At 34.1% G+C, this 22,204-nt stretch overlaps 1 protein-coding gene across 6 annotated transcripts in view; it reads right to left on the bottom strand.

The window, feature by feature from the left end:
* Positions 1-22,204, bottom strand: part of VPS54 (VPS54 subunit of GARP complex) — a 106,249-nt gene that overhangs the window by 62,853 nt on the left and 21,192 nt on the right. For 4 of the 6 annotated variants that reach the window (XR_006888735.1, XM_046662401.1, XM_046662400.1 and 1 more), the window contains exons 2-6: positions 15,354-15,509; positions 13,716-13,957; positions 5,315-5,393; positions 2,830-2,864; positions 404-535 (exon numbers count right to left, since the gene is read on the bottom strand). Coding sequence is in view for 5 of the 6 variants with exons in the window: in XM_046662401.1 (XP_046518357.1) it covers positions 404-535; positions 2,830-2,864; positions 5,315-5,393; positions 13,716-13,957; positions 15,354-15,489 (624 nt within the window). In the remaining variant the exon portion in view is untranslated. Of the gene's footprint in view, positions 1-403; positions 536-2,829; positions 2,865-5,314; positions 5,394-13,715; positions 13,958-15,353; positions 15,510-22,204 lie in introns of those variants that run through there. The other 2 variants (XM_046662403.1, XM_046662404.1) reach the window with 2 other exon arrangements.

Genomic DNA, 22,204 nt, shown 5'->3' with positions numbered 1-22,204 from the left:
CAAAATAATCATCCTTATTATGTGTAAATGAGGAAAAATAGTACCTCAGGAAAAGTTGATTTTCTGTGCTTTAAATCATAAAGAATATAAAATTAGCCAATACATTGTTTAGGATAAATGTAAAACAATTAATTGTTATCTAATATATCCTTTCAACTGAAATTTCCATCACCTGCTTTTTCAGATAAGAAGCACTCAAACAACAAGCTTTTCCTTTTTCACCAACACAAATCAAAATGGTATTACTTTATCAGTTAAGATTTGAAGGCTTATAATTATCAGTAACAATAAAAATGAAATTAAAAGTAGTAGTGCTTACTAAATAACTAAATCTGAAGCCATGAAATAGTACAACTTAACCAGAATACAGTTTTCTACATGGAAAAAGTAAAAAAGAAATTACCTTTTCTTGTAGCAACTTTGAGGAAGCTGCATCACGATTTCCTTTTCCACCAGCAGTATTAAAATGAGACCATGGTAAAACTGAATTAAAAGTTAAGGAATCGTCCAAGGCAAAATCTGGTTTCAGAAAAATCTATTAAAAAAATGCATTTCCCTCAATTAGATAACATTTTCTTTACATTCATCATCCCTTCTAACATCATAAGACCACTACACAATAATTAACTTGGATCTCAAGCATAAACAGCAAAAGCAAGTGATAACAGATTGAGTTATTTACACAAAAATCTGTGTAAGCAAAATGTATAAATAATGTTTCATTGAGCTAAAAATGTTCATGAAAGATAGAAAAACGGTTTTTTGTTTTTACCAGTGGAGATGATCATTCCATTACTATTTGATCAAACTCACTAATGCAGTCCCACTGGGCATACTTATCATACTTATCCTAAAATTTCCATATTATTTCCCACTGATAGTGGTTTTTTAAAAGTGCCAATGTCAATTTCTCTATACTTACATTTCTATTTTCTCCTGCTCAAAATTATTTCAAAATTAGTTCTTTACATTAGACATACACAAAATTTCAAAACCAAAGCAAATTCAATTTTATTAAGAGCCTCCTCTTTTTCCCTTACATATCACATCCATCTGGGCACTAAGTCCTAATCATTATATTTCCTAAATATCGTCTCCTCTATCTGCACAGCATTTCATCAGTGCAGTTCTTCATTATCTCTAGATTACAGTAAAAGCTACTTACTGATGTCCTTTCCCAATCTATCCCCTATACTGCTGTCAGATACACCTTTAAAATGCAAGTACAAGTGCATTAACTTCTCTGTTTAAACCTCTCAAGGGATTAGTATAACCCAAACACCAAACTCTTTAAAATGGCATCAAAAGCCCTTCATTGTTTTGGACTCACCTACCTCTTTGTATCTTGTCACTCCCACTATTTACAAGTTACATTCTAACAATACTCAACCGTCTTTCATACCCTTGTATGCTTAAGTATCTTTACACACACTTTTGGCCTAGAATGCCCTTTCTTGGCTATCTTCCTACAGAATACAACCCAATCAAAAGGACAAACATGTCTCTGTGTATGACACAGAGATTAATCACCCCATCTCTGAACACAAGGATACCATGTATACTATTTATCTCATACTTCACAAAAATTATTTATTTAATATGTATATCTCTCCCTGGATACCATATGTTCCTGTAAGATTGGATTTATAGCTTATTAATCTTTGTATCCCCACCACCTAGCATAAGGCCTGAAACATGGTTTAATCAATTAATTACTTAATTTCTATGCTATATTTTACTATATTTACTGATTCATTTTACCTACATCTAAAAATTAGGTTGAATGTGATAGGGGAAATCTAACTAGGGACGTGACTACATTTTCTAATGCCAGCTTTAATATAAAGTATTGATTAATTCAATAAATATGTACTGATTGTCTACCTGTTATGCAAGGCACTGAGGGGGAAACAAAAATAAATTATTACAGAGGTCCTAATCTAAGGATCTTTAGTCCAAGGGGATAAAATACATACATAAATATCTTCTAAGGGGAGAGCGGCAAATGCCTTAAAAGTGAAGGCAGGGGTCTAGATAAAATGCTATGAAAATTCGGCGAAGGGGCCAATTATCTTCAGTTGGGGGTAAATATCTTCATGTAAAGTTGCCATTTAAGCAAAACATTGTAGAGAATTAGATATAGGGAGATGAGGGAAAAGTCTTCCAGGCTAAATGAACAGTGCAAGTAAAGCACAGAGCCAGCAAAAAACTTTGGCTGAAGTAAAGAATGTTTAAAGATTAGTAGGCAAAAGTTAAGAGTGTGACTATAATGGAAATGAATAATTAAGGGCCTTAAATGATGGAGTTTGAATTTTGTAGGAATCAAAGAACTTTAAAAATGACTGCCCTCTCCTTTTTGTTTCTGTCTTTCAATTTTCTTTCTCTTCTCACCCTAAAGAGCAATTATCACAGACCTCTTTGAGAATCTCAGGAGTGTAACAGACTCTGTAGGAAAAGAAGAAAAATAAATAGAAACTTCATCTATTACACATCTCTACAAAATTTTTCAGTGAAAATTTTTCAAATTCATTTCAAATTGAAATGAAAAAAATGTTCTGTTCATTTCAAAGAAAATATCTCAATAATTTGAAGGGTGAGTAAGACTAACAAAATTCCTTTTTAGAATGGAGAGACAAACATATTTGTAGATTTTGGTGATGAAGAAGAGCTTGCTGAGGCAAAAGAGAGAGAAAAGAAATAATGCAACAAAGTCCCAAAAGAGGTAAAGTGGTCAAAGTGTCAAAAAACTGCTAAATGAAAGCTTCTTACAAGGCAAAATTAAAGACCAAATATTAAACAGCAGTATTCTCATTTTTTAAGCTTCATTACCTTAGGTACTTGCTCCAGATCTGTCCTGGATTTATCTATGAACAAAAGGAAAAGGGAAAATATAATTTTTAAGCTTGTTTTCATTTTACTTCCATAAACTATATTTTGACAGATTCAATACTATACTAGGTCACAACAAATAACCATTTAAGTTTCTTACTTCAACAAGTATCAATCAAGCACCTCCTGTATGCCTAGCAGTAGGTAAAGTACTGACTAAGATCAACGTTTCAAATAATTTTAATCAACTGTATAGTAGCAATAAAACAACTAAATACATTTCAAGTCGTTTTTAAATGGATACAGAAAGCTTGATGTTATTAAGTTTTGGTGAGATCAAGTTTGGCATGCTATGCAGTTTTTAAAAATCAACTAAATTCTAAAATATGAATACTGTTTTCATTGTTGAAAATACTCACCATCCCATCCAGAATTTCTTATAATCAAAGATTTTTTTAATATCATATTAATTATTTTCTTAGACATCTTAGTTTGTATCATCTACAAACTTACCTGCAAATGAATCTACTTTACCTTCATCTCGCCAATCAGATCTCAGACAAGTTACCTTCCTTTCCAAAACTAACCTTTCTGCAGTTGGACTCCATCCTCTCCTGCCTCTTCTGTGAGCTAGCTTCATCAATTACCCTGCCTCTCTCCCTATCTTCAATCTCTTCCCTTCTAATAACTCTTGCCTCTTTGCATACAAGCATGTTCAGTTCTCTCCCACTAAAAAAAAAAAAAAGAAAAAGATAAAATCCCCAGGGCCCAGACTAGGTTGAAGCAAGGGAGGACCTTGGATGCAAAATTTAAGAAAGCACTCACTCTCAGGGTTATGCAAATATTTCTCTTGCTTCATCTAGTCTTGGCCATGTAAAAACATTCTTTCACTCTTTTCTTTCTAGTCAATATCTATAGCTCAGATCTTCAAGTCACATCCATACTGGTAGTCTCCATTTCTTTCTCTTATTGTCACTCCTTAATATATAGTATTGAAGTTTCTGTAATCACCACTCCAGTCTAAAAGTTCTCCCTAAGATCTGCTAAATTGCCAAACCCACAGAGACTTCTCAGTGTGCAAACTGATCTATCCCTGAAGTATTGTGACACTGTAGACAAACCATTCTCACTTCTTTGAAACGCTCACTTTTCATTTCTAAGGTGGAACTCTCTTTTGGTTGACTCTCCTCTCTCTCGGATTAGTTCTTTTTAGTCTCCTTCACTCCTCATTTTCTACCTGCTCCTTAAATGTGACGTTTTCCTAGTGTTCTACCATCGTTTCCTTCTCATTATTTACCTCCTCCCTGGGTGATCCCATCCATGCCCTTGGATAAAACAACCATGATATTGTCTAGCATATATCATTTATGAGAATGCCTACCATACCTACATCTCCAGCCCAGATTTCTTTTCTGAGCTCTGGGTTGCATACCAGACATCTCCTTCTCTGCAAAGCTGCAATTAAACCAGCCTCCATCTCCTCCAAAATTCCTCCTCCTATATTGCCTCTCTCACCCAACCAGCTGCCCAAGCAAGAAATTTGGGAGTCATTTTTGCTCTATTATCTTGCTCTATTACCAACAACTGACTGACCACCAAAATCTGTGCCTTGATCTCTGAGATCTCTCTCAAAGGCCTAATTTCCTCTCCATCTTCATTGTAACAGCTGTTGGGACCATGTGATTTCTCACTTGTATTACTGCAACAGCTTCCAACTGCCTCCTTGTCTCCAGTTTTATCATCATCCATAAACTTATTATCCATAACTGTTTTCACAGTGAAATGCATAATCATAAATCTGATCGTGTCTAGTTAAAAATATTTTGTAGCTGTATACTGCTTTTAGAAAAGAAAAATTCCTTAGCATGGCACATAGGCTCTTTGTGATCTGACTCCTGCCTATTTCTTCAGCTTTATTTCTTGCTCCCAGTGGAGCCAACATACTGAACTCTTGCAGGTCCTTGAACATGCTAATTTCTCTCTTGACTCTCCGGCTTTGCATAAACTGTTTCCTTTTCCTGGAATGTGTTTTCCCACAAAAATCATTCTCGATTGCTCATTTAGAACACAAGCAATCACCATCAACGCTGGGAAGTCTTCTAAGGCTAAGTTAGGAACTCTATACCATCTTACCAAACTGACTTACTGCTTGATATACAGTGCTGCATTGTTGGTTTATTTATTTAACCTAACTCAGGAGACCATCAGCTTCTTGAGGACAGGGACTATTTCCTATTCATCCATTTTTAAGCAACAAGAAAAGCACCAAGCACCAAGATATTAAATAAGTATTTGTTGATTGAAGGATAACACCACCATCAGACCCATGATTTTTCTCTTAAATGCTTTTAGAAAAGATTATGATCACAGACTATAAAAATTTCACTAGAAATGAAAATTATAGGTATGACAGCCAACAAGGTCCCCAAATTAAGACTTTAATCATTAATACTTATGCTATGCTACAAATAGTACATATTCATACCATGAGTATGTAAGAGAGTCCTGTCAAAGATATCTTTAGGAGGACAAATATTCTTGCATCTCTCATGAATCTTCTCTCTCTAATAAAAAGATATAAATAATGTGATCAATGCTATGTGGCAATATGAGTACTCAAAGCATCAAAATGTTTCACAAGAGTATCAGAATATACCAAACTAGTTCGACTATTTTTAAATAAAATCACTAGCCTCTTGAACTTAAAAACAAATAACAAGTATGCTTAATAAACCAAATACTAATGAGATGTATAAATACCTATATACCTATATTCACCCAATTTTATATAATTACAGTAAAATTTCCATAAATTTGGAATGAAGTGGGAAAGCAAATGAAAAATTCTTACTTGCATGACAGAAATCACTTAAGAGAATAATTTCTTTTAAAAAAAGAAGAAAATTTGAAAACATATACCTAAGATAGAAAGATAGATACTAGTTGACACTTTCTCTCTGAGTCAAAAAATAAAAGAAATTCCACTCTGATTTCAGATTAGATGACCACTAACAACACTGTTATCCTTTCAGAGACACCATAAATACGACACATAAGAAAGTGGAGAGTGGTAAGGAAAAAGCAATGCATTAGTGGTGTTCAGAGTTCTGATTGCAGTTCTATCAGAAACTACAGGACTGTCTTCCAAAGTGGCTGCACTATTTGGCATTCCTAACCACAGTAAATGAGAGTTTCCATTAGTCCACATCCTTCGCAACATTTGGTGGTGTCAGTGTTTTGGATTTTTGCCATTCTAATAGACATATAGTAGCATCTCATTGCTGTTTAAATTTGCAATATCCCAATGATATGTGACATCCAGCACCTTTTCATATGCTTATTTGCCACCTGTATGTCTTCTTTGGTGAAATGCCTGTTCAAATCTTTTACCCCGTTTTTGTATTTGTGGCAAAATGTACGTAACATAAAATTTACCATTTAAAACCTTTGGTGATGTAGACCATCTTTTCACGTGCTTATTGGTCATCTTCTTCGGAGAAATGTCTTTCCAAGTTCTTTGGACATTTTTTAATTGGGTTGTTTGTTTTCTTACTGTTGAGTTTTAAGAGTCCTTTGTATATTTTGGATACCAGTCCTTTATCATTTATGTGTTTTTCAAATATTTTCTCCCAGTCTCTGGTTTGTCTTTATTCTCTTAACAGTGTCTTTCACAGAGTGGAAGTTTTTAATTTTAACAAAGTCCAACATGTCAGTATTTTCCTTCATGGATTTCATTTGATGTTGTATCTAAAAAGTCATCACCAAACTCAAGGTCACAAATTTTCTTCTGTTACGTCTATAAGTTTTACAGTTTTGCATTTTACATTTAAGTCTATGATCCATTTTGCACTAATTTCTGTGAAAGGTGTAGGCAGTCTGTGTCTAGATTATTTTTCTTTTTTGCAAGTGGATGTCTAGTTGTTCCAGGACTATTTATTCAAAAGACTCTCCTTTCTCTATTGAATTGCCTTTGCACCTCTGTCAAAAATCAGTTGGCTATATTTGTATGGGTTCCTCTCTGAGCTCTCTATTCTGCTTCTTTGATCTCTATGTCTATTCTTTCACCAATACCACACTGCCTGTATTACTATAGCTTTACATTAAGTCTTGAAGTTAGGTAGTGTCAGTTCTCTGACTTTGTTCTTCTCCTTCAATAATGTGTTAGCTATTCTCTTTTTTCTTTCCATATAAACTTTGGAATCAGTTTCTCGATACCTATGAAATAAACTGCTCGGATTTTAATAGGGATTGCATTGAATCTATAGATCAAGTTGGAAAGAACAAACATGTTGACGATATTGAGTCTTCCTATCCACATACGCAGAATCTGTGTCCATTTATTTTACTGATTTCTTTCATCAGAGTTTTGGGTTCTCCTCATACAAATCTTGTACATATTTTGTTAGATTTATACCTATTTCATTTTCTTTGGTGCTAATGTAAATGGTGTTATGTATTTAATTTCAAATTCCAATTGTATGTCGCTGGTATATAAGAAAGCAATTAACTTGTGTAATATTAACCTTGTATCCTATAACCTTGCTATAAATGCTTATTAGTTCTACCAGTTTCTTTTTTGATTCTTTGCGATTTTCCACAGACGATGATGTCATCTGAGAATAAAAAAGTTTTATTTCTTCCTTCCCAATCTGTCTACCTTTTATTTTCTTTTCTTGTCTACCTTATTCCTGATCTTAGTGGGAGAGCATTTAGTTTCTCACCATTAGCTGTAGGATTTTTGTAGATGTTCTTTATCAAGTTGAGGAAGTTCCCCTGTACTCCTAGTTTGCTGAGAGTTTTTATCATGAACGGGTACTGAATTCTGTCAAAGGTTTTTCTGTATCTATTTATATGAACATAAGATTTTTCTTCTTCAGCTGTTAATGTGATGGATTACACTAATTGCTTTTTGAATACTGAATCAGTCTTGCCTATCTGAATTAATTCCACTTAGTCATGGTGTATAATTCTTTTTAAACATTGTTGGGTTTGATTTTCTAATATTTTGTTCAGGATTTTTTGCATCCATGTTCATGAGATATTGGTCTGTAGTTTTCCTTTTTTGTAATGTCTTTATCTAATTTTACTATTAGGTTAATGCTGGTCTCATAGAGTAAATTAGAAAGCATCCCCTCTGCTTCTACTTTCTGGAATAGATTATAAACAATTGGTATAATTTCTTCCTTAAATGGTTGGTACACCAGTGAACCCATCTGGCCCTGGTGCTTTTTGCTTTGAGAAGTTACTATTGATTCAATTTCTTTAATAAGTATAGGCCTATTCAGAGTATCTATTTCTCATGTGTAAGTTTTGGTAGATTGTGTCTTTCAAGGAATTGGCCCATTTCATTTAAGCTATCAAATCTGTGGGTAGAGAATTGTTCATCATGTTCTTTTATTATCCTTTTAACGTCCATGGAATTAGTGATGTACCCCCTTTCATTTCTGACATTAGTAATTTATGTCGTCTCTCTTTTTTTCTTAATTAACCTGGCTGGAGGTTTACCAATTTTATCGATCTCGTCAAAGAATCAGCTTTTGGTTTTGGTGATTTTCTCTACTGATTTCCTGCTTTCAATTTCACAGAGTTCTGCTCTAATTTTCATTATTTCTTTTCTTCTGCTTACTTTAGAATTTGTTCTTTTTCCGGTTTCCTATGGTGGAAGCTTAGATTATTAATTTTATATGTTTCTTCTTTCCTAATACATGCATTCAATGCTATCACTTCAACCCACACATTCTGGTAAGTTTATATCAACATCTCCTTAAGCTCACTGATTCTTTTCTCCACCATTTCAAGTCTATTGATGAATCCATAAAAAAGCATTCTCCATTTCTGTTACAGTGTTTTTGATTTCTAGCATTTCCTTTTGATTCTTAGAGTTTCCATCTCTCTGCTTACACTACCCATCTATTCTTACATGTTGTCCACATTTTCCTTTAGAATCCTTAGCATATTAATCATAGTTGTTTTAAATTCCCAGTCTGATAATTCCAGCTTTGCTACTATATCTGTGTCTGTCTCTTTAAACTATGTTTTTTGTCATTAGTATATATTGTAATTTTTTGTTGAAAGCCAGATGTGATGTACTAGATAAAAGGAACTGAGGAAAACAGACCTTTGGGTGTGAGGTTTTGTTTCTCTGGCTAGGAATTAGGCTGTATTTACTGTCTGCTGTAGTGGTAGGTACGAGAGCCTAAAATCTCCTCTGGTGTCCTTGTTTTTGTCTCCCTTGCTGTCTTTAGAGACCTCTTCAACTAAGTCTGAAACACGCAGTTCTTCCAGTTGTAATCCTCTATTATAAATAGGTGCCCTATTGATGTGGTGGTAAGGTGTGGGAAGAGGGGAAGTAGTCCTATGATTAGGTCTCAGTATTTTAGTGAGCCTGTGCCCCTGAGCTGTGACCTTCAAAAAGTTTCTCAGTTGTTGATTTTCAGTTTGTTCAGATTTTTCTTATTATGAAGACAGGAGTAAAGACTTCCAAGCTCCTTGCATGCTGGACCAGAAGTATTTTTAAGAAACTGCCAAACTCTTTTCCAAAAGGTTTTACCAATTTAAATGCCCACCAACAGTATACGAGAGTTCTAGTTAATCCACTAGGGCTGGGAGTAGGGCGAGGCCTAGAGTGCGATATTTAAGGAGGCACCTACTCTCAGATTCTGGCGCCCCTTCATATTCTACACCTTAATCATCTCACTTGCCTCATCCTAGTACTAGCCCTGTCCTCCACATCCTCGCGAAAACGTGAAAGAATAGTGTAGACTTGGGATTATTTTTTCCTTAAATGTTTGGTAGAATTCAATAGTGAAGCCATGTGGACCTTAGTTTTCTTTGTGGAAAGGTACTTAACCACACATCAATTTTTAAAATAAGTACAAAGTTATTTGGGTTATTTAATTCTTCTTAAGAGAGATTGGTAATTTATGTCATCCAAGGAATTTGTCAGTTCATCTAACATGTTGAATTTATTGGCATAAAGTTGTTTATAATATTTCATTAGTAGCCTTTTAATCTTTGCAGAACCTATTATGATGTTACCACTCTCATTCTTGTTATTGGTGATTTGTGCCTTCTCTCTTTTCTTCCTCATCAGTATTGCTATAGGTTTGTCAATTTTATTGATCTTTTCAAAGAACCAGCCTTAGGTTTCTCTATTTTCTATTTCATTGATTCTTACTTTGATAGTCATTTTTCTCCTCTGCTTATTTTGATTTAAATTTGCTCCTCTTTTTCTAGCTTTTTAAGGTAGAAGCTGAGGTCATCGATTTCAGACCATTCTTCTTTTCTAATATATGTATTTATTGCTATAAATTTCTGCCTAAGTACTGCTTGAGTAGTGTCCCACAAATACCAATGTTGTGTTTTCATTTCCATTCAGTTCAAACTACTTTTAATTTCCCTTTCCTCTTTGACCCACATTTTATTTAGAAGTTTTGGTTTCCGAATATTTGTGGATTTCCACATAACATTTCTGTTATTAATTTCTAATTTAATTCTATTGCGGTCAGAGAATATACTTTGTATAATCTGAAGGCTTCTAAATGTATTAACATTTGTTTTACAGCCCAGATTATGGTCTATCTTGACAAATGTTCCATGAACACTTGAGAAGAAAAAGTATCATCTTTTGTGTTGTATGCAATGTTCTTTAAATGCGTTCTGTTAAGTCAGGTTGGTTGATAGTGTTCAAGTCTACTATATACTTGCTGATTTTCTGTTTTTGTTTGTTCTACCATTTATTGAGAGACAAGTTTTGAAATCTCCAACCATAATTGTGAATTCATCTACTTCCCCATAAAGTTCCCAGTTTTTGCTTCATGTATTTTGAAGCTCTGCTATTAGAGGCATAAACCTTTAGAATTATTATTTCTTCCTGATTAACTGACAGTTTTATCATTATAAAATAACTTCTTTATCCCTAGTAATAATCCTTGCTCTGAAATCTACTTTGATTGATTTAATATAGCCACGCCAGTTTTCTTTTGACTGGTGTTAAGCCTGGTATACCTTTTTCCATCCTTTTACTTTTGAATGTTTTGCGTCTTTGTATTTAAAATGCATTTCTTATAGGTAGCATATGGTTGGGTCTTGCTTTTTCATCTGATCTCACAATCTCTGCCTTTTAATGAGGGTTCTTACAAAACATTTACATTTAATGTGATTATTGATAGGGTTAGTTTAAGACTATCAATCTAGATGTTTATTTTCTTTTTGTTTCATCCATCCATTCTGTGTTCCCTTTTTACTCTTTTTTGCCTTTGTTTGGATTGAGAATTTTTTTATTCCATGTTATCTCTTCCATTGGCTTACTAGCTATAATTCTTTGTTTTGTTATTTTAGTGGTTGTTCTTTATAAAATACATACATAATATATCATTATTTGATATTGTTTATACCCCTTGCTAGAAATGTAAGCTTTGTAATGGAGGGAACTGATGTCTGTTTTGGTCTGTTGTATCCCTAGTGTTAGAACAGTGCCAGGCATATGGAAGGCACTCAATAAAAATTTGATCAATAAATGGATAAATAGAAAAGCCAAATTGTAGTTACGAGGTGTCAGACTAGAAATCATGAAAAAGAAGGTATATTAGGACTCATCAACTTAACAACATCCAGGCAGATGTGATCACTGAAAACAGAACACAAAAACTCTAGACAGTATATGGCTATATACACATACAAAGGTAAATAATATTTACAGATTCTGTACAAAAATATTAAGCAGTACTAAAAATGAACCAGGTACTGTATAGTATTAATGCCAATAATATAGCCATATTCAGCCTATTTCCAAATTATAAAAAGAACAAAGTAGTCAAGTGAAATAAAATCAGCTAAATGCAAATTAGGCTTGCTAATGAAAAAAGTATAAAAAAGAATAATTATAAAATTATAGATAAATATCTCCTATATAAACTTTCATTTATAAAATAAATAAGTCACAGGGATGTAATGTAAAGCATGGTGACCATAGTTAATAATACTGTATTGCACATTTGAAAGTTTCTAAGAGGGTCAACCTTAAAAGTTCTCATCACAAGAAAAAAATTTTTTTTGTAACAATGTATGGTGATAGATGTTAACTAGACTTGTTGTGGTGGTCATTTCACAATATATACAAATATCTAATCATTATGTTGTACATCTGAAACTAACATAATGTTACATGTCAATTATACTGCAATAAAAAAAACTTTTAATATCCCATGTACAACTTTAATGATTTGTTTTTAAAGACTAAAATGAACGGAATTGTATTGATATCAGTCACTTACTAAAAACGAGTAACAAGCCACCTCAAACTTAGCACTGCATTCAGTTCTTGCTCTCAGAACCGAGTTTAGAGAAACATATTATGTCTACAGATATTAAGAGTATCTGCTAGAGCTAATGCTCTATTAAATTGTCCATGGTGAATCAGAAGCATAGAAACAACTCCACTCTACTCATTTCTTAAACCTCATAAATCATCTGGGCTTTACAGGCCTAATAGAATTATCTTCTTCTTAGTAGGTAGGGTGGGCTTCATGTTGATTCTTAACACTATTAGGAATGTGTCATTCTGAAAAATCACTACAGTAGGAGAAATATATTTACATATATTTAAATAAGGAATTAAATACAACCCAGGACAATAAAATGTGTATGAATAGAAAAGAATACCATAGACTCATCAAAGATTATTGGTCAAAATCTATAATATATCAAACTAAAAGGCTTTCAATTACTTTTGACCTGATTATAACTAACTTTAAGATTAGATATTACTTGGCAGTACACTCTGACATTGGTCTTAGCAGCATCTTTTCATATACTATGTCTACTCAGGCAAGGAAGACAAAAGAAAAAATAAACAAATGGGACTACATCAGACTATATAGCTTCTGCAAGGCAAAGGAAACCATCAATAAATGAAAAGACAACTTATCAACTGGGAGAAAATATTTGCAAATCATATATCCGACAAGGGGTTAATTTCCAAAATATATAAAGAACTCATACAACTCAACAACAAAAAAACAAACAACCTGATCAAAAAATGGGCAGAGGATATGAATAGACATTTTCCCAAAGAAGATACACAGATGGCCAACAGCCACATAAAAAGATGTTCAACATCATTAATTATTAGAGAAATGCAAATCAAAACTACCTTGAGATATCACCTTACATCTGTCAGAATGGCTATAATTAACAAGACAAAAACTAACAAATGTTGGAATGGATGTAGAGAAAACGGAACCCTCAAACACTGCTGGTGGGAATGCAAACTGGTGCAGCCACTATGGAAAACAGTACGGAGATTTCTCAAAAAATTGAAATAGAAATACTATATGATCCACCTCTCCCACTACTGGGTATTTATCCAAAGAACACAAAATCAACAATACAAAGAGATTTATGCACTTTTATGTTCCTTGCAGCATTATTCACAACAGCCAAGATGTGAAAGCAATCCAAGTGACCATCAACAGATAACTCGATAAAGATGCAGTATATATACAGAATGGAATATTATTCAGCCATAAAAAAGACAAAATCGTCCCATTTGCAACAACATGGATAGACCCTGAAGGTATTATGTTAAGCGAAATAATACAGACAGAGAAAGACAAATACTGTATGATTTCACTCGTATGTGGAAGATAAACACAGGGATAAAGAGAACAGATTAGTGGTTACCAGAGGGGAAGGGGGTGGGAGGTGGGGTAAAAGGAGTAAAGGAGTACATATGTATGGTGACAGATTAAAAACTGGACTATTAGTGGTGAGCACTACATAGTCTATACAGAAACTGATATACAATAATGTACACCTGAAATTACACAATGGTATAAACCATTATGACCCAATAAAATAATTTTTAAAAAAAGATTAGATATTACCTGAGAGATTTCTTGTTGATATACTGTAAAATGTTCCTTGCTGATCTGTGGGAGGTAGAATGAAGGTATGACTTCAGTGTCCACAAAGTCCAATCCCCATGTTTTTGTGAAGAAGTCAGATTCTCTTTTTGCTAATCTAGGATCATTTAATGCTGCTGGGAGATTTACTTTGGAATGATATATAGTCCATCTATGTTGATCTGTAACTAGAGATGGGGCAACACATAAACTATGTGAATCACCTGCAAAAAGTAAACAAGAGAACTCTGTAAAGTAAGTTCTGTGTTTGAAAGTATATCCTAGAAAAATAAAAATGCTTAGACTCCACTTTATACAAAACAACTAAACTCTCTCCTCAATAGCAAATGTTTTAATAAAAATCAATCTGATTAAATAACCTTCAGCTTTCCCCATCAATTGCCAAGGGGAGGAAAAACATGCACAAATAAAGGATATGCAAAATTTGAGGGTTGCAGTTGCAGGGTGGGGTGGATGGTAAAGAAAGTCTTTCATTAATTCCTTAATGTACAATTTCTCTCTCTTTTTCAACATCAAAACTCTTCTACCTTCTATTGTATATCTTCTATCCTTTAATACTCTAGTTTTCTTCTCAGGTAGGCCTTTTTTCTATTGTATTATGGCAGACACTCCTGGTTCCAATATCCTCTGTTTGGCTTATAATTAGATAACATAAATGCTGATGTGGCATTAACCATAGAGGAAAGAAAACTATACAGTTGATTCTTGTTATTCACAGTAGTTTTGTTCTATAAAGTCACTGGAATACTTAATTAGCAAATGCTGAACTATTGCTCCTAGGGGAAATACAGGATTAGGTTTCTGTGAGTCTCTGGTCACATTTTCTCAACCAATCCATACATAGTCTTGTTTCATGTGTGTTTCTGTTTAAAGACATCTTATTTAGTATATATTGTCCATTCATTAACATTGAACTCATACCTAACATCACTGTAACTCATATCTGAATAAAATTTACATAACACATATTTTCTTCATAAGGTACATTACAGCTTTCTTTGCTTAGGAACACTAGAAAGTACTTCAGCACTACATTTGGGAACCATTTTAAAAAGCAAAATCACCAACAAAAAGCACAAAAGTGCAAAAAACATGGCACTAAATAGACGACAAAAATGACACTTGTTTACAGCATGACAGCTAAAACAAGAAGGCAGAGTGTAGCCTTTTTCAATCTCAGGTGGGAACGTGTGCATCAGGTGATTCATACTTTTCATTCTTCTGCACATGTCTGCAAATGACCACAAAAGTGCCATAAGTATTGATTTTGGGGGTCACAAATAAATTTTAGGGAGTAGGCAAATTTGCAAATACAAAATCCGTAAATAACAAGGATTGACTGTACTATGTTTAACTAAAGAACTTTCACTCTGTACCCTCATTTTCAAAACTTTTCGTTTATGTAATTAACTTCTTTTATGAAAATGCATAAAAAGGGCTATAATTCCAATTTCCCAATCAATTTACTTCCAAATTACTTACCTCTCTTTAGTTTTAACATCATAAAATTTACTCTTTTAAAATAAGTATATGAAATCTGACTAATCATTTAAAGATTGTACAAATCCTCAGTAAAAATTCTCAAAAAAAAGGCATTACCTGTGGGTTCCTTGGGACACACATCTGGCAGTGACTGCACAGGTCGAATGTGTTTTGCTGGATCTACCTCTTTTTTAAAGAAAACATCACTGCTGCTTCCTTGAGGCACTGGTGAAGAACTGTGGCTTGAAGCCATTGCATAAAATCACCACTCAACTGAAAACAAGTAACAAGTAATAATCAAGACACTAATACAAATCAAAATTCATCCATAAGTATTATGCATGTCACATATTTTCTTTTAAAAAGACACATTATTCAAAATCCCTGAAAGTATAAGTACACAATTTGAATATTCACTGTTAACTGGGAGTCACTCATAACATTTAGTTTGCTAAGAAAGTTATTTGTCCTTGTTTAAAAAATATTCTCCCCAAAGTGAAATATCCTTACTTAGTCTTTTATCCAAAGTGCAAATAGATGCCAAAGCTGAAACCAATATATATTAAAGATGAAAACATTCCATTCATTCAACAAGTATGCAGTAATTACACATTATAGCAAAATGGTTAAGTGCACGGGTTTTTGAAATATGACTGCCTGAGTTCACATGCCAGCTTCAATTACCAGCAGTATAACCTTAAGGAAATTTACTTAACCTTTACATGCTTTACCTCACATGTAAAAATGGAGATGAAAAGAGATCCTATCTCATAAACATTTGGTAAGAATTAAAGGAATGGATAGAAGAAAAGCATTTAAAACAATGCCAGCCTCAAAGTTAGTGTTCATAAATGTTAGTTATCATTATGATTATTACTATGTGACTGTCACTATATTAAATGATTATAAAATAAAAGCAGCATCATTCTTCATCAAAACACTAAGCAAAACACAAGTTAACCTATGTCTACATTTTTAATAAGTGATGAAAGAATCTGTGGTGCAAGGCAACATAATATAGGTTACAGTGTCAGGCAAGACTTTACAAATGAAGCAGTACATAACCTGGATACTGAAGAACGTGTATTATTTTATTATTGGAGGGTAGATAATCTTATATTGCTGAGCATATCTATCAAATAGGCAGGCATTCAATAAATATTTTTAATGAAGGAATAAATAAATGAACATAAACAGAAGCTGATAGCTGAAAGTGAGCTTAGAGACCCCCTAGTCTAAGTTCCTTCATACTACAGATATGTACAGCAAGGCCCAGAAAGACTACTTAGTTTACAAAGATACATGTGGTTTAACGAGTTAAAAAAAAAAAAAAAAGCCAAGTTAGGAAATTTGGTGAATAGAAAAATAAGAGTAAGAAATAAAGAACAGAGATATAAGGCTAGGACTGGTGACAAAAAGTACATCCACTCTAACTCTCCTTTAGTCTGGTGGAAAGCTAAAAATTACATTTCTCAGACTTCCTTGCATATCTGTCTCTGTCCTTCTAATGCAAAGGAAGCATATCCAACTACACCATTCACTGAGACCATAAGAAACAAGCTGCCAAGAAAATGCACAAATAACTTCCTCAAGGTCCCTGAACATAAAAGCAAACAGCATGAACAAAGGTTAAGGGACATGGAATAATCATAAGAGTGTGTGGAAACTGACCTGGTTAGAGTGAAATGTTTGCGTTGGAAAGTAGTGACAAATAAATCATATTTACACACACACACACACACAAACACACACCAACACACACCCATGGTATGGGCAGACTAGAGTTGGCTCTTTAAGCAATAAGGAGCCATTAGAGGTTTGGGGGTAAAAGAACACTACAATGAAAATATCTGGGAAAATTAATCAGTGCCTTGGTTTGAAAGGCATCACTCGTCTGTTGTATTTATATCCATATACATTAAGTGTACGGTTGTTTCTGGATAAAAGCACCAGCATATTTAAGACAGCAGAAATGTCTAAAGGATAGGAAACACTGTATAACACAGAAATTTGTACATTAAGTGTTTGGTAAAGACGATTCTAAATTTAACATTAAATGTGTTTAACTTTTTTGTTAATTTCATCAAGTAAAATGGCTAAAATAAACATATTTTGACACTTAAAGAGGTAAAGCTACAAATATATGGAAAATATATTTATGTTGAAAGCCCACTGCTTGATGTCAGATAAATTAAATATTGATTCCAACAATAGTACACTACTATTTCAATTTATTTTATTTATCATCACGTTGTTTTTACAGCAAAAAGAAATCCTAAGTGCCATCTTAGGTAACTTTTGGAAAAACATTTCTAGACTCCTATAAGTTATTTCTGTATCTGGGAGGGAAAAAACACCTTATTTACTCCTTAAAGAATCTTAATTGGGAAACATACACAGGTTTTCTGCTTTTTCCTAGACCTTTCCTAATTCTTCTTATGAAAAGAGGGACAGGGGCCAGCCCTGTGGCTTTGTGGTTAAGTTCATGTGCTCCCCTTCGGCAGCCTAGGGTTTCGCTGGTTCGGATCCTGGGTGTGGACATGGCACCGCTCATCAAGCCATGCTGAGGCGGCGTCCCACATACCACAACTAGAAGGACCCCACAAGTAAAAAATATACAACTATGTACCAGGGGGCTTTGGGGAGAAAAAGGAAAAAATAAAATCTTAAAAAAAAAAAAAGAGGGACAATCTCCAGCTATAAACAGATTATGTAAAACTAGGGGACTGCCTACACAGGCGAGTCCCAATTTCCAACCATTTGACTCTCCATTCCCTTCACCATCCTAATTTTATTAAGAAGTTCTCCCCACAGTAAGAACCAAACTTTGTATTAATGATGACATAGCAAGTATGATGCAGACTTAGTAAGTGCAATCATTGGTAATAAAATATGATGAATTTATTCATAATGCATAGATATATAAACAAAGACAGCAAATCCACATGGCCTCTAAACCAAACAATTTCAACAAAGAAATAATCTTTGATTGAAAGGCTAAAGAACAGAAATGATGAAGTATCTTAGTAAGTTTCAGTGTAAGCAAAGAACAGCTTGTCTACCTAGAAAAAAAAACGTTAGCAAAAATAAAAGCAAACAGGGGCCAGCACCATGGCCGAGTGGTTAAGTTCGCACACTCCACTTCAGCGGCCCAGAGTTTCACCAGTTTGGATCCTGGGCACAGACCCAGTGCTGCTCATCAAGCCAGGCAGAGGTGGCATTCCATGTAGCAGAGCCAGACGGACCTACAACTAGAATATACAACTATGTAGTGGGGGGCTTTGGTGAGAAGAAGAAGAAAAAGAAAAGACTGGCAACAGATGTTAGCTCAGGTGCCAATCTTTAAAAAAATAAATAAAAACAAACAAAAAACAGAGAATATAGGAAAAAGGAAAACGTTAAGCACTAAATGCAGGTAACCTCTGATTTCAAATAATTCCACTTGTAACTACACATCTAGAAACAAATCAGTGGTCACCTACAATGAGAATCCATAAATAACTCTATTCTTCTTCATATGGCAATCCTCTCATAATTTCATCAATGCCATACTCAAATATTATCTTCACCTCCTTCTTTGGTTTCTCACACTTAGTCACTCTTTATGTATTTCTACGTTTGCACCAATCATATGGAAATTTTGGTTTTCATATAGGTCTTCCCTGTTAGACTGTGAACTTCTTGATAGTTCCATTTTCCTGTGTATTCTACATGCCTAACACATTTCCTGGCACACAGACAGTATGTAATAAATATTTTATAAATGAATGAAACGGGTGGTATATAGAACAGATGAGAAGAGACAGACATTAGTTATGACAGCTACCAAAAACCCTTGAGTGAACAGATAAGAGCATGGGGCTGGGCTGATAAGGAAAGGAATAAACAAATACATTCATTTCAAAAGAAAGAATTTGCAAGGATGAGTAAAACAGAGACATTTGAATTTCTTTCTTGTAGCTCAAAATATCTTTTTATGTTAAAAGTTTAGTTAAAAGCTTCTATTAAAAATGCCCAGAAGTAATGAGCACATCAAGTACTCAGACTTTGGCTTCTAAATACCATTCCCCACAAGGAAGCCATGGTTCTTTGAAGAAATATCTCACTCCAGACTTGGAGCACAAAAAGAACAAGTTGATCCTGAGAACTCTTACTGTGTCAGAAAGCAAGGAAATGCTCAACGATGAGTAGGGTCTGTCAAAAGCGAAAAGGACCAAATTAAAGGGGTTCCCTCTGGCCAATCTGGACAATTTGAGTACTAAAAAAAAAAAACCTAATTGAGTGCAATATATTGAATAAATAAAGGTTAATGAATCCATAGTGATACTTAGGGCACCACAGGAGGGGGGAAATGAGCAAAAGGAGGTGGGGTAGGGTGGGGAAAGGAAATCTCATATCTTTACAGAAGAATGCCAATAACAAATGTAAAGGTATGACTGAATTAGAAAATCACCATTTTGTAACCCCCAAGGTAAAAACCGATTCAGGCAAAAATCATCAATGTATGCTAAAGCCATTAGGTGAACGCTTGTTCAGAAACACAAAACTCACCTCGTGCCAAAGTAGCACGTATAGATTACTCAGCAATGCAAAGGGAAAAAAGGATCCAGCTCTCATCACTCTAACTAAATCATCAAACTTGGCATCACTGATAATAGCAAGACAACTAGATATGATGTGATTCGTGAAATGACAATATGACATAAACATCACCATCTATGAAGCATTCTCACCAAAAATGTTTAAGGCAATCTAATAAAGCCTCTAGACCAGGGGTTAAGCTATTTCATCCTACGGATTCCTTTGGCAGTCTGGTAAAGTCTATGGACCTCCTCCCAGAATGTTTATAATGCATAAAATACATATGATTATAGTGGACAATTATACTGATATCTAGCTGTCAAGCTATGTTTTTAAATTGTAATATAGAAATATTTTTGTTTCTCGATTAATAAGAAATCTATCTTAATTTCTGCAATAAATACATTTTGAGATACCTGCAACACCTTAATGGGATATGAAAATATCTGAAATTTCTATTGGTAACAAAGTCACAAGTAGTGCTAGTATCCCTGTGAAGGGTTCCTACATTCATAATTAAAGAAAATGCTAAAACTCAGTTAAAGTAGGGTTTCTCAACAATGGCACTATTGACATTTTGAGCTGGATAATTCTTTGTTGTTGGGAACTCTCCCCCTGTACACTGTAGGATCTTTAGATACATCCCTGGCCTCTATCCACTTGATGCCATAGCACCCTTCCATCCAGCTGTGACAAGCAAAAATGTCTCCAGACAAAGCCAAACAACCAGGGTAGGGGAAAAGACAGGAGAAGACAAATCACCCTTGTTGAGAACCACTGAATTAAAATACAGATTCAATTTTTTCCCCCATCCAAAGTTCGGAGACTCCCTAAATTCTATCCATAGACCCTCTGAAGTCTGTGAACCCAAGGTTAAGCACCCCTCTTCTAAACCTACCTTCCAGTCTACAGGAAACAGGGGAACAGGATAGTGATGTTTAAACCACAACATGGGGAAGCAATCCAACAAACTGAGAATATGAGACATTCTACAAAAAAACTGGCGTGGACACTTAGATCAAATGTCATTTTAAAAAGGTAGAGAACTATTCTATATTAAAATGAATAAAGAGACAACAATTAAAGGCACTATGTGAGCCTTGACTGGGTCTTGGTTCAAAAAGAAAAAATTGGCTCTAATACACTCTTGGGACATTTGGGAAATTTTGAATATGGGCTGAATGTTATATGATATTTTGGAATTATTATTAATTTTCTTAGGTATCTTATTAATGGTCTGAGATCATGAGAAAATGTCCTTATACTTAAAACATGAATACTGAAGTATTTAGGAGTGAAGTACGATGTCACCTGCAACTTACTTCTAATGATTCAGCAAAAAATACACACAGTTAAAACAAATATCGCAAAATGTTAAAAATGCCTTATCTAAGTAGAGTATATATGAGTGTAACATGTTCTGTTCTTTCACTTTTTCCTTATGTTTTTAAATTTTCACAATAAAAAGTCAGAGGAAAGAAACTTTAAATATTTGTCAAATGTTAAATAGATAAACAATGCAAAATATATCAGAGAGAAGAAAAACATTCCATTTGTAAGTGCTAATCTACCTGAAGATGACATTATTGTATAACTTCAATTATGGAGGGAAAAAAATCAACAGATTTCGATCAAATTTTAATGTTGCATAAGAATAATACCATATATAGAAACTGGAATTCTTAAAGGCTGAATGAGAAGGCAGCTGAGACAGAGAAACATTTACCACAGACATTACCCAGAAACTGTGCAAAAGTTTCTTCCTTTGCTTCTACATTGTAATAGTAACTGCTTTCAGAGAACACTGATATCACAAAAACATTTAGTCAGTTCTAACCTAACTATCCATGAAATTGCCTATTACAAGTAAAGTAATAGCAAAAGTTTTTTTTTCCCCTCTACCATTTCAACGTATACAAAACATTTTACCAGTGGTTAACATAGAGATATACTAATTAATCATTTTATTTCCCTTCTCCTATTTTTCAAAAGTGACACGCTACTTTATAAAATATCCTACATTATAAAATCTAAACTTGCCTGCTCTCTATCATGCTTCTATCATACTGTGGTCCCCTAACTGGTCTCTCTGCTTCCAGTCTAAACCATTCTGCATATTACTTTAGGATTAATGTTCCAGAAAGTCTTCATTCTGTCATACTTCAGCTCAAAAACCTTTAATGTTATTCATCACCTTCCAAACAAAGGCCAAGCTTCACAAACTGGTATTCAAGGCTTTCTACAATCTGATGCTTGTCATCCTTTCTAGCCTTATTTCCTATTACCCTTGGATAACCTCTATTCCAGACAGGGTGCTGTTTGTCCCTAATCCATCATGCTATCGAGGCTTCCTTGTCTTTGTTATGGCTTTGCCCTTCCTGGAATAT

Source organism: Equus quagga, chromosome 5 (assembly GCF_021613505.1).
Source record: "Equus quagga isolate Etosha38 chromosome 5, UCLA_HA_Equagga_1.0, whole genome shotgun sequence".
NCBI classification, from domain to species: Eukaryota; Metazoa; Chordata; class Mammalia; order Perissodactyla; family Equidae; genus Equus; species Equus quagga.
The sequence above is the reverse complement of the archived record's forward strand: the minus strand, read 5'-3'. Positions and strand labels throughout refer to the sequence as shown.